The sequence below is a fragment of the Bos taurus genome, chromosome 8 (assembly GCF_002263795.3).
Source record: "Bos taurus isolate L1 Dominette 01449 registration number 42190680 breed Hereford chromosome 8, ARS-UCD2.0, whole genome shotgun sequence".
Classification (NCBI taxonomy): domain Eukaryota; kingdom Metazoa; phylum Chordata; class Mammalia; order Artiodactyla; family Bovidae; genus Bos; species Bos taurus.
This window is the reverse complement of record NC_037335.1, coordinates 103,836,009-103,852,864: the sequence shown is the minus strand read 5'-3', so window position 1 is coordinate 103,852,864 and position 16,856 is coordinate 103,836,009. Positions and strand designations below refer to the sequence as shown.

Below are 16,856 nucleotides of genomic sequence, written 5' to 3'. Positions count from 1 at the left end.
TATCTGGAATTAAGCCCCAGGGTGTTTCTACATTTTAAAAATATCTCAGATGAATCTCACTTTACAGCCAGAGTTGAGAACCGTCAACATTACTACACTTAGGAGGATTTCTTTACAAATGAGGTTTAAAAGTCTGTTTCGGTTAGGGCACCTCCCACTCCCACAACAACATCTAGCCACCCTCCACCAGGACACCAAAAACTGGGCGGAATCTTTGCTCCTTTCTGCTCCTTTTGTTTCAGGTGGCTTCCAGAAGCATCAAAAGATAGCACTGATTGAGAACATTTCAACCTAATTTGGCTTCCCTAAATAGAACTTGGTTGTTCCAAATAAAGGAATTGAGAGTGCCCCCCAAAGGGCTCAAATATAAAATATGCCTTTTCCTAGAAGATAGATTGGGAAGAGAATGCCACTTTATTTTTGCACCTATCATTAACAACAACCATTTCTTGAATGTTTACTATACCTAGGCACCGTGTTAAAGGTTTGCCTGATCCCATTTAATCCTAAAACTATAATTTCCAATTAAATAATAATAATTATTGCCATTTTAAAACCGAGATGCAAAGTACATTTGCCTGAGGTTACCCCCCAGCTGGGTATGAGACAGAACCTGGACCCAGGTCTTCTGCATCCAGTGCTCTACTGCCCCCTTCTGCCCAGCCATCCTCAAGAAGCCTTCACAAGAGGCACCAAGACTTCCATCCCAAGTGCCCGAAGGACATGGCATTGTGGACGAGGGAAGGACCACGAGAGGATCAGCAGACACCCTTCGCCCTTCCTGCACTGACCATCAGCCAAACCCCTCTGTCCCCAACATTCCCTGGTTCCCAGGCTCTGTGACATCACAGACAGCCCCATCTCTGCTCTGCCAGCTGCAGGTGAGTGAGGCTCAAGAGTTAGGTCTTAGAGCAGGAGGGGCATTTTTTCTCTATTTAAAGGGACATCGTCTCCATCACGCCTTTTCACTTTGCTCCAGGAAGCAGAGGCCATCTCTCTTACCTTGATCCCACTGCTCTGGGTCCCAGCCTCCCCACCTGTGTTGAATGACCCCCCCCCCACCCCCCACCAAGGGCTCCTCCAGCTCCAGAAGTCCTCCTCATCACACAGAAGTGTGACCTCATCAATCTTTCCTGTTCTGGTCAAAGTGCTCCAGGGTCACTGGAGACCTGAAGTTCACAGTCACAGCAGGGAGGGGTGGGGGTGGCGGGGTGGGTAACCTGATGGCCCTTTTCTTTAGCTCCTGCTTCCATCTAGAGGAGGGCATTGGCAGTGCAAGAAACACCACACCCAGCCCACCGAGCCAAATCAAGCCCACATTTTCATCAGAATCAGCTTTTACAATTACTGAGCCTTTCCAATGTGCCAGACAGCTGTGCTAAGCACCTCCCATTACTATTCAATCCTCAAGACCACATTCAAGGGTAGATACTATTATCATTCCCAGCTTACAGATATGAAAACAGAGGTTCAGGAGAGTTATATTCTTTTAAATTTCATAGCTAATAAGTAGTGAGTCCTTAGGAATTATATCCCCAAAAATGTGCTTGTAATTGCTACACTGCCCTTCCTAAGATCCTCTCCATTTCTGAAGAGGGTTCAAAAGTTCAAAACTCTTAGTTATAAACACTTAGAGGAGAAAGTGGTTCTACCTGTCTCCTCAGTGAACTGCTGGGGAGTAAAAATATGAAAATCATCAGTACTAGATTCAGATAAACTTATATTTGAAAATTTTTGCTGTGCTGCTACTACGGAGAGATCCTCAAGACACTGGGTATGTATAAGCTGCTTTAGAAGAAGAGATTTCCATTTTGTTCCATTCAGTGTGTGGAACAAAATCTGACTTTAGTTACACAAGGGAGACCTACGCTTTGATGACAAAGTCTCCGAGCAAAACTAATGGCTGGTGTCTTAAGGGTTTGTGAAGGCGCTGAGTTTGTGGTATTTCAGAGGCAGGAGTGCCTAGGGATGGCAGACCATCGGCCATGAAAGTGTTAACTACTGTCTGTTACTTTCAGGAGAATGGTCATTGAGGTAAAAGTTCATTAACAGATTGAAGGCTTTAAACAGGTCCTGGTGATTATCTGTTATCAAGGTTACAGAGCGATTGGTCTTCACTTAGAAGTGTAGGAACTCCCCCTTTTGGCCCTTCCTAAACCAAAATTGCCGGAGAAGGCAATGGCAACCCACTCCAGTACTCTTGCCTGGAAAATTCCATGGGCAGAGGAGCCTGGTAGGCTGCCGTCTATGGGGTTGCTAAGAGTCGGACATGACTGAGCGACTTCACTTTCACTTTTCACTTCATGCATTGGAGAAGGAAATGGCAACCCACTCCAGTGTTCTTGCCTGGAGAATCCCAGGGATGGGGGAGCCTGGTGGGCTGCCATCTATGGGGTCGCACAGAGTCAGACACGACTGAAGCGACTTAGCAGCAGCAGCAGCAAACCAAAATTGCAGGAGATACTCTTGGGGATTGTACAGATCTTCACCACTGTTACTGACTTTCCTTAAAGACACAGTTCCAGTTTTCCACTTACAGGGATCTGGTGTTCAGTTTGAGCATCAACCAGCCTGATGTCTTCTTGTTTCTGTCCTTAAATTATCTGCAGAACCATATATCGGGCCAGTTGCTGCATAGAAGTATTCAACTCTCTGGACAAGAGGCAATGGATGACTAAGACAATTCAAACCTGTGAGCTATGGATTTTCAATTGGTGGTTTGTGCCCTAGGGTGTGAGCAGAGAAGGCAATGGCAACCCACTCCAGTATTCTTGCCTGGAAAATCCCATGGCTGGAGGAGCCTGGTGGGCTGCATTCCATGGGGTCGCTAGGAGTTGGACACGACTGAGCGACTTCACTTTCACTTTTCACTTTCATGCATTGGAGAAGGAAATGGCAACCCACTCCAGTGTTCTTGCCTGGAGAATCCCAGGGACAGGGGAGCCTGGTGGGCTGCCATCTATGGGGTCGCACAGAGTCAGAAATGACTGAAGTGACTTAGCAGCAGCAGCAGGGTGTGAGCTGTTTTGTACTATGTCAGTAAACGTGAAGGAAAATGAGCACTTTGTGCTGTCCACCTCCTTTGGAGGGCTCACTGTCCTCAAAAGTCTAGGGTATTGATAACTCCATAAAGACGTTTTTTCCTTTCCAACACTGTGTAAGTCCACGGAGGTTACTGGGGAACTGGACACTTGGAAAGGTCCATGTAGTCATCAAAAAAAGAAAAACAGTCGCAGTTAGCATTGAAGACTGATGTTCCTACAAGAAATAAACCATGTCACCAATCAAGCAGTATCATTGTCCACTTTCATCAACTTTATTTGCAAGTTTAGAGGAAGGACAGGCAGGTGTTGAGTGCTAAGGCTCCTTAGAACGGCATCACTAGACAAGTCTGGACATTTGACCTTTGGCCATAATGGAACATGAGTTCTTCTAATGGTCTTTCTGCTCAAAGTATATGCAAGTATCTTCATCCATAGAATCCATATTCCCTAAGAACAGAGGAAATTTTGGTCCTGTTTTTATTTCAGAAACCAACTGTTTTATCTAGGAGGTCTTAAGTCATTTTGATTTCTAGTTAATATTTTAGGACTATTTGAAAATAACTTAGAGATCTAAATTGACATTTCTCATTCCAATTTATTGTCTCGAAGTCCACATTTCAGGTCTAAGTCCTTTGCAAGAAGAAAAGAAAAGTTTCCCTTAAGCTGTCGGTTTACCCCAGAATGTCCTGAAGTTTGTTCAGCCTCCTATTGATTCATCTTGGTTTTGTTTGCAATTCTGAATCTTTGTCCAAACTACCTTTCCCTTAAGAGAAAAGTTTTTATTCTTTTTTTAATAGCTTCTGAAATAATTTTATGTGGCATATTTTCTGTTTCTACACTTCTCAAGCCCTTGACTCTTTTAGGAATTATGCATGTGTGCTAAGTTGCTTCAGTTGTGTCCAATTCTTTGTGACTTCATGAACTGTAGCCCACCAGGCTCCTCTGTCCATGGGAGTCTCCAGGAAAGAATACTGGAGTGGGTAGCCATTTCCTTCTTCAGGGGACTTTCCCAACCCAGCAATCGAACCTGCATTTCTTATGTCTCCTGCATTGGCAGGCGAGTTTTCTACCATTAGTGTCACCTGGGCGGAGAAGGCAATGGCACCCCACTCCAGTGCTCCACCAGGCTCCTCCGTCTATGGGATTTTCCAGTCAAGAGTACTGGAGAGGGTCGCCAGTGCCTTCTCCGTCCCCCATGTTGAAGGTTAACAATTAAGTGAACTAACTGATACAAGTGTGATAATTCAGGGCAATAGTAGCTGAATAACAGAACCCTGAACTGGACTGCAACTTTCTGTTCTGAAATTTGGCATGATTCTAAATATTTCTCCTCAACTCAGCTCTCATCAGATTTTAAATTCAACCTCTATGGACCCACCTTCTTGTACAGGAGTTTTAGAGGAATATTGTGCAATGTTGACTGTTCGTTTCTATAGAAATGCCCCATAAAGAAAGTTTATGTAAGCAGTTAGGGAAAGGAACAAGAGAAGTTTAAGTGGGTGATAAAGATAAACCTGGGCTCTCCTGGTGGCTCAGACAGTAAAGAATCTGCCCAAACTGCAGAAGACCTGGGTTCGATCCCTGGGTCAGGAAGATCCCCTGGAGGAAGGCATGGCAACCCACTCGTCTTCTTGCCTGGAGAATTCCATGGACAGAGGAGCCTGGCGGGCAACAGTCCATGGGGTTGCAAAGTCGGACACGACTCTTTGTGCACTATTAACATGTGCACAAAGATAATGCTTCGTGGAGGAAGAGTGAGAGATGAAATGAAGCAAGTTTCAGGTTTGAGAAGGAGTAAGATTTTTTTTCTTCTTTCTGGGGTCAGAGTATATCAATCAAAGAAGCCTTCTATTAAGTATCTGAGTTTTTGTCTTCTCTCTTTTCTACTGTGCCTCTTGAATCTATTATTTTTGACACTGAAAGCTTGCCATAATGGACATTGTCATTTTAAGTCATCTAGCAAAATTTTTGTCATTAAGATAAACACATCAGAGTACATTGAATGAGACTATATATACAAAGCAAGAGTTTTTCTGGAAAAAGGCGGCAATTTCATATAGATGAGACCATGAGAAACAGGAAAGAATACACTGTGCTCTGCTTAGTAGCTCAGTCATGTCTGACTCTCTGCAACCCCATAGACTGTGGCCCGCCAGGCTCCTCTGTCCGTGGGGATTTTCAAGGCAAGAATACTAGAGTCTGTTGCCATGCCCTCCTCCAGGGGATCTTCCCAACCCAGGGATTGAACCCAGGTCTCTCCAATTGCAAGCAAATTCTTTACCATCTAAGCCACCAGGGAAGCCCAAGAATACTGAAGTGGGTATCCTATCCCTTCTCCAGGGGATCTTCCCAACCCAGGAATCAAACCAGGGTCTCCTGCATTGCAGGCAGATTCTTTTATCAGCTGAGCTACCAGGGAAGCCCAAAAGAATACACTACAGTTAGTCAAGAGTTTATACTTTGCATGGCATCTTGAATTTCTTGGCCAAGGAGAACCTTAAAGAGTTCATATGATCTATGCCCTGGAAATCACTAATTCCAGAATACAGGCTGAGAAAAGTGACCATTCATAGATGCTTTAACCTCTGAGCCACCAGGGAAGCCCCTTTAACAAGATAGACATGTGCTTATGAAGGTTTGGAGATACCCAAGGCAAAACTTTAGCAATTCCCTTCCTACAAACTGACCACCAGTCTAACAGACCTCCAACCATTAGATCCCAGGGCTGCCTGGTGGGGTGGTGGGGGGTGGCGGGGGGAGGGGGTGGCTGGCTAGACTTAAAGCCTCCATTCCCTCCTATGAAGCACTGCCTTCTACACTCACATACATGAGGTAATCTAGAACAGAGAAAAACCCCATGAAGCAAGAGTTTATATAAGTAGATGAAGAGAACTGAAACTACAGCAAGCAGCAGAAGAATCTGTATTAATGGCAAGCGTATTTGCTAAATGATGCATCTCCAAAACAAAAGATCTGATTGCCTCATATTAACGTCCATTTGTTTATAAATCCTAAGAAAATAAAACAAATTCATTAAAGAGTCAGTGAAATACGTCACAGCTCAAATTATGACAGAAAACTCAATTGGCAGCAGATCCAAAGGACTATCAGAGATTGAGGCTGCTGCTGCTGCTAAGTCGCTTCAGTTGTGTCAGACTCTGTGCGACCCCATAGACAGCAGCCCACCAGGCTCCGCCGTCCCTGGGATTCTCCAGGCAAGAACACTGGAGTCTAGATGGGCCCAGAAAGTACCCTTCTTGGTCCAAGGATCCCACATAGTGGAGACATCTGTATGTGTTTAGTCTGCTGAGGGTATCTAGCCACAATATATAAAGGATGCTATCAACATATTGAATAGCTTATGTGCAGGAAGTTAAAGATTTTTGTATTCATTATTAAGAAGTCAGTTGTGGCTCAGCTGGTAGAGAATCCACCTGCAATGCAGGAGACCTGGATTCGATTCCTGGATTAGGAAGATCCCCTGGAGAAGGGAAAGGCTACCCACTCCAGTATTCTGGCCTGGAGAATTCCTTAGACTGTATAGTCCATGGGGTCGCAAAGAGTCACACACAACTGAGCAACTTTCACTTTCACTTTACTAATAGAAAGCTATTGCCATAATTCAGGGTGGCTTGTTTGGTATCACAGTGGAGAAAGTGAGACAGAAATGCCTACGAATGAGACAACTCATCTACTGAATTGAGTATTGTGAGGGACATCTAACCAATACCATGAGAAGAATTTTCTACAAGGGGGTTTTACCACTGAAAGGGAAAGGAGAACAGGAAGCATCCAGAAACCTGGAAAAGCTGGTACACAATGAAAGAACTTTGGGATGAAAACAAGGCCTTTTTCTGGACTGTCCAAACTAGGAAGATGCTTCAAGTGATCATGCAACCTAACTTCCTCTTATTACTGGTGAGGAGCCTGAGACAAAGAGAGAAGCAAGGACTTACTCAAAGCCACACAGCAAGTTGGTAAGAGTGTGCTTCATCACCATGTTCTCCTGCGACCCAGACCAGCAGAACAGTTTTGTAGCCAACGAGCTACATGAAGGGAATGACCATTGACTAGGCACTTTGAGTACCCAGCGCCACAGAGGTCACTTTGTGTATGTTTAAACCTTTCCATCGGAGAAGGCAATGGCACCTCACTCTAGTACTCTTGCCTGGAAAATCCCATGGATGGAGGAGCCTGGTAGGCTGCACTCCATGGGGTCGCTAAGAGTCGTACACGACTGAGTAACTTCACTTTCACTTTTCACTTTCATGCATTGGAGAAGGAAATGGCAACCCACTCCAGTGTTCTTGCCTGGAGAATCCCAGGGACGGGGGAGCCTGGTGGGCGGACGTCTATGGGGTCGCACAGAGTCGGACACGAGTGTAGTGACTTAGCAGCAGCAGCAAACCTTTCCATTTGCAAAGCAGGCACTGCGATTCCCATTTCCCACAGGATAAAAGTGAGGCTCGAGAAAGTTAAGGAACCCACACCTAGAAACAGAATAGAATACAGGTCTGCAAACACGTTTCTGTGCATCTCTGCATGGCCCAGCATTTTGCTGCAGTGACGTCCGACCTGGAGCATGAGCATTTTTCATCCTCAGTCTTATGTTTATTTAGGAAACAGCCCTGCCCAAGAAACTGGGCTCAAAGATCAGCTGATTCAAAAAGGCAGCCCTGCAAGCAATGCTGAAAGAATAGAGGCTTAAACTCCTTTCCATGGGTAAGAAAATTTTGTATAAAACAGGGGAAATGACTTTAAGAGAACCACTACACTCCCCACTGTAGCTCCATGGGGGAGCTACAAAAGATTGGGGAAAGGAGAAGACTATTATACCTTGGGGGAGGCTGAGCCTATATGACCCCCCTGCTCCCTGCCATCACAGTGAATTTCCAACGGGGCATCTGGAATTCAGGCCCTGGATCCCAAGGGCCCCCATTCCTTTTTCTTCATATTAGCAGCTCACCAAAACCTGGCCTCGAAGATCTTCTCTTCATGCTGCAAATGCTGTGAGAAACCTGATGCTGCAGATGACGCCAAGATCCCCAATCAAACCCAAGAGCTTCAGCTGTTGAAGCATGGTAGGTACCAGGCAAGAATGCCCTGCCCGGCCTCGGGAGACCTCATATTGCTCATCCCCCTCTTGCTGGGATGCCCTCAGATTTCCTTCAGCTTTTGAGTGAATAATGTCAACCTAAAATGAGGTGAAGACTGACCGGCTAAGTAACAAAACTGATAAACAATAGAGCTTAAAATCTTGATACTTACAGTGGGATACTTGGACTAGCAACATCAGCATTCCAGGGAGTTTGTTAGAACTGAACTTTCAGACCCTACTCCAGACCTGCCAAGTCAGAACCATTATTTTAATATGACCTCAGGGAAACCTGAATGTATATCATAGTTTGAGAATCACTTGTCTAAAGACTATAAAGATAGTGCTTAAGAACCCTGCCTTAGGTATATCTATGACTGATTCATGTTGAAGTTTGGCAGAAACCAACAGAATATTGTAAAGCAATTATCCTTCAATTAAAAATAAATAAATTTAATTTTTTTATAAAGTTTTTTTATGATTTTTTATAAAAGTTTGTTTTTTATAAACAAATCAACAGAAAGAGCCCTGCCTTTGGGGCTGAGGTTAAATTCAATCAGCTCTGCTACAGAACTGGACAAGTCAAGTACCCTCTCACTCCGAGCTTGTGTCCTTACCTGTAAAACAGGGATACTTATACGGTATTATTGCTTTTCAGAATCACTTGGAGGGTTAAAAGAGGGAATGTATAGAAGCAAAAAGCACAGGGCTTGCACAGAGTAGGAATTCAACAAAAGTCAACAAATGAAGACTATAGTATAAGGTATTGGTCAGGAGAAGACAGGCTCTGCTGCTGCAACAAACATGCCTTTAAATCTCAATGGTTTACAAAACAAAAGTGTATTTCTTGCTCATGCAAAGTCTGTTACATATTATTTTTCACCTTTAGCCAAGGCATATGGAACACACAGTTTCCAAGACTATCAGGTATAAGAGGGAAGAGAGAAAGAAGGCATCCTGGCCTTCAGTTTGTAATTATATCCTTCTTAATGATCCAGGACAAAAGATGATAGTGGAGAAGACTGGGGGTCAAAATCAGCAATTTCAGACCCCAAAAAATATGCATTATTGTCAAGATCAGGCAAAGCTAGGACTAACACACAGCTGAGTGGTGAGTGGTGGCATGGTCCTACTGGAGACGTGGCAGTTCAATGGCAGGAAAAAAATTCTCATGGCATATTTTGCCAGAAATCCATACCTAGGAGCCTTTAAAACATTTCCCCTGGGAACATGGGATTGGCCAAAAAGTTCATTCAGGGTTTCCCATGTATTTTATTCCATTGGGTTTTGACCAGCCAAATAATTTCATGATAAAAAAGAAGAATCTTAAAAGCGTCAGCTCCTTTTTCCAAGATGATAGTAAGTACTGAGCCCCTGTTAGATGCAAGGCACTGTCTAGGCACAGGGACCCAGCTGTGACCAGGTAAGTCCCTGACTGTTTCAGAACTTAAACACTAGAAAAGTGGCCTTATTTAAGTCCCATAATAACTCTAAGAAGTGGATCTGATTATCCAGAATGAATGTATTATTTTGCAGTTCTGAAAACAGAGGCAGAGAGAGATGAAGCAATTTGTTCAAGGTAGGCAGCTAGAAAAGAACAGAGCTGTTTATTACAGAACACTGCTTAGTCTGTTGACAAGACTGTGTTACACAAGAATCTAGGAGTATATAAACAAAGTCTTATATACAATGTGCATCACAGTGGTGTTTATGGTAGAGAAATTTGAAAATAGTCTAAACACCCAAAAATAGAATATTGGTTAAATGAATCCTGAATTATCCATAGAATATTATGCAACCATTGTTTTTAAAGCTTACTGACATAAGAAAACAGCTTATGATACGCAGAAAGTAAAAGCATGCATAACATATAGGATGTGATGGACTATGTAAAAATTGTTGTTGCTCAGTCATTAAGTTGTGTCCGACTCTGCCACCCCATGAACTGCAGCACACCAGGCTTCCCTGTCCTTCACCATCTCCCAGATTTTGCTCAAACTCATGTCCATGCAGTTGGTGATGCCATCCAACCATCTCATCCTCTGTTGCCCCCTTCTCCTCTTGCCCTCAAGCTTTCCTAGCATCAGGGTCTTCTCCAATGAGTCAGCTCTTTGCATCAGGTAGCCAAAGTACTGGAGCTTCAGCTTCAGCATCAGTCCTTCCAATGAATATTCAGGGCTTATTTCCTTTAGAATTGACTGGTTTGATCACCTTGCTGTCCAAGGGACTGTCAAGAGTCTTCTCCAGCACCACAGTTCAAAAGCATCAATTCTTCAGTGCTCAGCCTTCTTTATGGTCCAACTCTGTTAAAAACATCCATAGGCAAACCCTGGAACTGTGATCATATCTGAGGGAAGTGGTGTTTGGGGCATTTTTTTCCTACTTCATATTCTTCAATATTTCCTAAGCTTTTGTATAATGTATATGAATTATACTTATAAATGGGGAAAAGTAAACTTTATGCTTGTAAAGAAATACATATTTTGAATCCAGTACCTGCTTATGAGGGGGGAGAACTTAGAAGACTAGCCATGCTGATTCAGGTACACCTCATTCCATAAGTATCGCCGCCAGTCCATGTGTGCGCTCCAGAGTTGACAAAACACTTTGGCCTCTGTGACCTCCTCTGAGCACCCCACATGACCACGTGGAATTACCATTGCCAGGTGTGCAGAAGGATGAGCTCAACAGACAAAGCCTCAAGCACAGTGATGCAGCACCCTGCATGAGTATGGGGAAAGCCACGCTCCCCTCAGAAAAGACAACTTCTTGTTTCAGCAGCAGTGAGTATGGTGAGTTCGAAACCGGGGCCCTAACGCTGACCGGGAACCTCTTGGGTAGGGAGCCTTGTCCTCATGTCCAAACCCGAGTTCGATACTGAGCTCAGTGGGATGACAGGAGTGGCAGGACTCCTCCCTTTAGGATGCTGCAGTCACATTCTAGAACACACCAGACAGAGCCCAGAGAAAGACCTGCCTGTATGATCCTCCGAGCTGGGAATTACATGAGGAGCAGGAGCCCTGAGAGGAAAGAATACACGTCCATACTTTCCTTCTAAGTCCCCGTGGCAATGTCTTACATGTGTACAGTGTGTGAGTGTTTGCGTAATGTCTGCTTCAGCCTCCAGATGGTAAGTTCCAGGAGGGCAGGGCCTACATGAGTGTCATTCCTCCAAACTCAACCAGATTCATAGCAGATAAACACGCCAAAAAATGCCTGTGCATTGAGAGTCTCCAGGTGGAGGAGGATGCCTCTGAGTCCTGGACTGTAGCCATATCCAGGAAGAAGAAATGTGGCTCCCTTGATGGGCACCGACGCTGTGCCCGGGTGACCTCACATAGCTCACAACCACCCCATGAGGCTGGCTGTTGAGAGGTAAAGGTCCTCCAGCCCAGTCACTTCAGAGGGATTCGCAACAGGGACTTCCCTGGCAGTCTAGTGGTTAAGACTCCACACTTCCAACGAAGGGGGCACAGATTTGATCCCTGGTCAGGAAACTAAGATCCCACATGCCATGCACATGCCACGGGGCACAGTCAAAACAACAACGAAAAGGCTACCAACCCCTTCTTGGAGTAATGTATTTATATGCATTTAATAAAATACACGGAATTAAAAAGGACATCAATTACATATCATATATATGTAAGATAAATAAGATTCCACATTTGAAACAAACAAACAAAATTCTCATAACAGCTAAACCTTCCTTGCAACCAAAATCTCAAAGTCCAATTTCTATAAAAAATCAAAGAGGTCCTGCTGTGCTTGAATTGGGCATGAGTGTCTGGGTGCCCCACTACCTCCCCTCCCCCCACAGGGCTCCATGGTGCATAGTTTAAAAGCCCATCTCTGATTGTATAGAGGAGGCTTCAGTCCCTAGTGGGAAGGGGCTTTCCCAAAGCTCAGCAGCTGCTGCTGCTGCTAAGTCGCTTCAGTCGTGCTAGATTCCGTGCGACCCCATAGACGGCAGCCCACCAGGTTCCGCCGTCCCTGGGATTCTCCAGGTAAGAACAGTGGAGTGGGTAAGCTCAGCAGAGAGAGGTGGTAATGTCAGAACCAGGCTGGGCCCAGTTCTTCTATTTTCTAGGCCAGTGCATTTCACAAGACAAACTGCTGTCACTTCATGCTCCGATAAGAGTACCAACACGTCCCAGACCGGGAGTGGAGGTGGGGGGGCGGGGGGCACATGACTTACAGACTATTCCAGAATCTGATCCTGAACAGGGATGGAGGTGACCGCAACAGTCCATCCAGGCCCAAAGCAGAGTCTTCGCTCAGTGTTCTTCCCTTTCTCCTTTCAGATGTAAATTTACAAGTTTCCAAAAGAGGGTTTCACAAGAGAAGGCTCAGCCGCTACTCCCAGGATCACTGGCCGTACCAACCATGCCTCATCGGGAGGCCCTGATCATTCTAGACGGCAACCCCCTCGCAGGTCTGGGAGCCTGCGCAGCTGCGGAGAGTTTTCAGGAGAAAGAGGGTGGTGCACCGGGGCCATGAAGACTGATTCGGAAACTCCCTTCCAAGAGGAGAAGATGTCTGAGCCAACGCTGTGCCGCCAACAAGAGTCACTTCAGACCCCAAAAAGCCACTTGGGAGGAGCTGCCTCCAATTAAAGTCTTTGGTGACGTCACAGGACTGTGTACCTCCTCTCTCCCCTCCCCCTTACCCGTACATCCAGTTTATAGAGGAGTTCATCCATGTTTGTTACATGTTGTGGGCCTTTATTTCTTACATCTAGATCCTTGTTCCGTTTCACATTTATCATTATATATATTAGGTATGGATCCATATCTTTTTGGACATTTATTTCAAAGACCATCTTTGGCCCAATCATTTGCGATGACTCCTTTATCCTCATGTACAAAAATTTCATATGTATTTTGCTTTCTTTCTGAAATTTCTATTTTATTCCACTGTAAGTCGGTCTGGTACCACCTCGTCTTATTCCTCCATTTTTTTAAATTTATTTTTTAGTTGAAGGATAATTGCTTTACAGAATTTTTTCTGTCAAACCTCAACATGAATCAGCCAAAGGTATACATATATCCCCTCCCTTTTGAACCTCCCTCCCATCTCCCTCCCCACATTCCTCCATTTTTTTAAAATATAAACATTAGTATCTATTTGTCTAGATCCATTTAAAAAAAAACATTGATATTTTGGGGGATTTGTCTGGCGGTCCAGTGGTTAGGACTGTGCTTCCCAAGCAAGGGACACAAGTTTGATCCCTGGTTGGGGAACTAAGACCCCCACATGCTGTGCAGTGCAGCCAAAAAAAGAAAGAAAGAATTGATATTTTATTGTGACTGTACTAAATTTTAAAAAGACGCTTACTTCTTGCAAGAAAAGTTATGACCAACCTAGATAGCATATTGAAAAGCAGAGACATTACTTTGCCAACAAAGGTCCGTCTAGTCAAGGCTATGGTTTTTCCTGTGCTCATGTATGGATGTGAGAGTTGGACTATAAAGAAAGCTGAGCACCAAAGAATTGATGCTTTTGAACTGTGGTGTTGGAGAAGACTCCTGAGAGTCCCTTGGACTGCAAGATCCAACCAATCCATTCTAAAGGAGATCAGCCCTGGGTGTTCTTTGGAAGGAATGATGCTAAAGCTGAAACTCCAATACTTTGGCTACCTCATGCGAAGAGCTGACTCATTGGAAAAGACTCTGATGCTGGGAGGGATTGGGGGCGGGAGGAGAAGGGGACAACAGAGGATGAGATGGCTGGATGGCATCACTGACTCGATGGACGTGAGTCTGAGTGAACTCTGGGAGTTGGTGAGGGACAGGGAGGCCTGGTGTGCTGCGATTCATGGGGTCGCAAAGAGTCGGACAGGACTGAGCGACTGAACTGGAACTAGTACTAAATTTTAAAATTAACCTAGGAAATAAATATAAATTAACATAGGAAGAACGAACACCTCTACAATTTTGACTCCTCCCATCCACATACAAATGGCTTTTCATTTGTTCAAACCTACTTTTTTGTCTCTCAGGGCTATTTTTCAATGTTCTTCATATACATTTTGCAAATTTCTTGTTAAATTGGTTACTGCCATGATAGCACAGAGGCCAAGACAGGAGGGGAAGTAGCAGCAGCACTGCCACCCCAGCAGAGAAGGAACTAAAATGGTATAACCCACTTGTAAAGCAATTTGAACCTTTTAATATTCCACCTCTGATCACTTCATTTGCCAATTACTAGCAGTATCACTTTAGCCAAAATACCTAATAAATTTTGTGCTTCAGTTTCCTCATCTGTAAAATGGGTACAGCAATGACATCTACCTGTGGCACAGCAAACTATTAGCCAGTTCTTCACCTTTCTTGGCCAAATCTTCTTGGTGAAGTGTCCTTTCCTCCCCCTTGACTTTGAACTTCATCATATGACCTGCTTTAACCAATGGAAACCTAGTAGATGGAATACCAATAGAAGCTTAGAAATGTGTTTTCACAGTAGGGCTTGCTGTCTCATGCCTCTAGAATCCCCCTGAGAAGAACATGCCCCAGCAACCTATTCCAAGGAAGGAGCTACATGAGGCAGAACCACCCCAGCCAGCCTGATGAACATGGGCAGACGCCATGGCATCGTGAACCGAGGGAAGGTCAACGGGACAGAGGGTCAGTAAACGTCCTCCCCCTTCTTTAACTTTGTGGTCTAGTCAAACCCTTCTATCCCCAACATTCCCTGGTTCTCAGGCTCTGTGACATCACAGACAGTCCCATCTCTGCTCTGCCAGCTGCAGGTGAGAGGGGCTCAAAGGTTGGGCCTGAGAGCAGGAAGAGTACTTTTCTGTATTTAAAGGACAACATCTCCATCACTCCTAGGCACCTATCCACTTTGCTCCGGAAGCAGACGCCATTACTCTTCCCATGACCCCACTGTTTCTCTCCCTGGGTCCCAATCTCCCCACCTGTGTTGAATGACCCCTAAGGGCTCCTCCAGCTCTAGGAGTCTTCCCCTCTGACCTCACTGATCTTTCTCGTTCTGGTTGAACTGCTGTGGGGTCACGGGAGACCTGAAGTTCACAGCCCACTTGGGGGCAAACCAACGGCCCTTTTCTTTAGCTCCTGCTTCCATCTAGAGGCTGTCATTGGTAGTGCAAGGAATACCACACCCACCCCACCCCAGCCAGCATTTCTCCTGGGAAGACAAAGCCCATGCAGATAAACTCTTGGATGTGTTGGAATGCGCCAAGGGCTCTGCAGAAGAATGAACAGGGACTGCCAGGGGAGGGGGAGGGCCATTTAAATAGGGTAAATAATTCAGGTGACTTGGCCAGAAGACCTCACCAGAAAGATGACCTTTAAGCACAGCCTTGAAGGAGGGAGGGGTGAGCTTGCGGATCTCTAAGGAAGGGCGTTGCAGGCCAAAGGTGGAGCATGGAGCATGTGCAAAGGCAGTCGTGGTGGGGTGCTGGGTGCAGCTGGATAAAGGAAGGATGAGAGGAGACCGCAGGGGTAGCAGTGAGACTGTGAATTTTTGAGGGAAGTCCCAGAGAAGGACTTCAGCATTTCCTCGACCTCACACGAGAAGCCAAGGAGCAGAGGGGTGACACGATCGGACTTACACTCTCAGCTGTGTTGACACTAATGGAGACTGGGCTGGGAGAGGCCAGGAAGCCATTGCAATAATTCAGATGAGAGATGGTGCTGGCTGGGAAGGGTGGGGAGCCGGCGCCCACGGGTGAGGCCAGGAAATGAAGCCAGTGTGATGTTAGTAAAGACAGCCACCAAGACGGAAATTCCCAGAGTGGGGCTTTGGCCAGAGGGAAGAGGGAGCAAGGGCAGGAGATGACCAGGCATCTGGGAGAAAGAAAGGAGAAGCTGGGACTGAGACAAGGGCTTGCAGCTTGTGTCATCAGAGCCGGAAGGATCCCTGGAGAGAAGGTGCAGCCCAAGTGCCTCCTATTACAGACGGGAGCCTGGACTCAGAGCTACTGAGCAAGTGAGTGATGGAAGCAAGAGTTCAAGGAGCAAGGCTGAGCTAAGTTACCTATTCCAGTGGGACTGGAAAAAGAATGCGTGCTGAGCCAGCATCTATACGCACCTGCCACCCCAGTGGTCACCGTGCATAGTTAATCACTTACTCCTTTAAGGTGGGTACCACTCAACACTAGTGTTTTCCAGGCAGGAAAGTGAGGCTCAAAGAGATTACAGAATCCACCCAAGAGCACAGACCTAGAAAGCAAAAGACAGATCTGACCCCTAAGCATGGGCTGGCCTGTGGGCGCTGCCAAAAGTCCTGGCAGAGAAGGGACTGGCTTTCTCTGGCTGTAATCTTCTATTCATTTAGGAAACAGCCTTGTCCAGAGAACTGGGCCAGACTCTAAGATTTGCTGATTTCAATAAGGCGACCCTGGGGTAAAGACTGGGCTTCCCAGGTGGCGCTAGTGGTAAAGAACTCGCCTGCCAATACAGGGGGTGCGGGAGCACGAGGGTTCCCTCCCTGGGTCGGGAAGATCCCCTGGAGGAGGGCATGGCAACCCACTCCAGTATTCTTGCCTGAAGAATCCCCATGGACAGAGGGGTCTCAAAGAGTCGGACCTGACTAAAGCCACTGAGCACACACACACGTGGTAAAGACTGGCAGAGCAGAAGCAGTACTTCCCATGGTTAAGTGACTTTTGGGCAGAAGAGGGCATGGATCTGCTGGCGCTACAGGAGATTTGGGAGAGAAGAGGGGGGTGATATCTTGGGGGAGGCTAGTCC

At 45.7% G+C, this 16,856-nt stretch overlaps 1 protein-coding gene across 5 annotated transcripts; it reads left to right on the top strand.

The window, feature by feature from the left end:
- The first annotated feature begins 847 nt into the window (after positions 1-847).
- Positions 848-12,772, top strand: TEX48 (testis expressed 48). Of its 5 annotated transcripts, none has more exons than XM_059889535.1 (5): positions 848-881; positions 7,664-7,766; positions 8,006-8,125; positions 10,806-10,931; positions 12,444-12,772. In XM_059889535.1, the coding sequence occupies exons 2-5, from the start codon at positions 7,763-7,765 to the stop codon at positions 12,545-12,547; spliced, it is 354 nt and encodes a 117-aa protein (XP_059745518.1). In that variant the 5' UTR covers positions 848-881; positions 7,664-7,762; the 3' UTR covers positions 12,548-12,772. The 5 variants fall into 5 exon arrangements, with proteins under 5 accessions (XP_059745518.1, XP_059745515.1, XP_024852120.1 ...); XM_059889532.1 differs by having other exon boundaries at positions 850-881; positions 8,003-8,125; XM_024996352.2 differs by lacking the exon at positions 848-881 and adding an exon at positions 2,604-2,692.
- The last annotated feature ends 4,084 nt before the right edge of the window (positions 12,773-16,856 follow it).

Excerpts from the sequence above, each read along its gene's own strand:
- TEX48 (XM_059889532.1), top strand. Across the intron at positions 8,126-10,805 it reads GCTTCAGCTGTTGAAGCATG|GTGTGCAGAAGGATGAGCTC; the intron begins GTAGGTACCAGG and ends TACCATTGCCAG. Across the intron at positions 10,932-12,443 it reads TTTCAGCAGCAGTGAGTATG|ATGTAAATTTACAAGTTTCC; the intron begins GTGAGTTCGAAA and ends TTCTCCTTTCAG.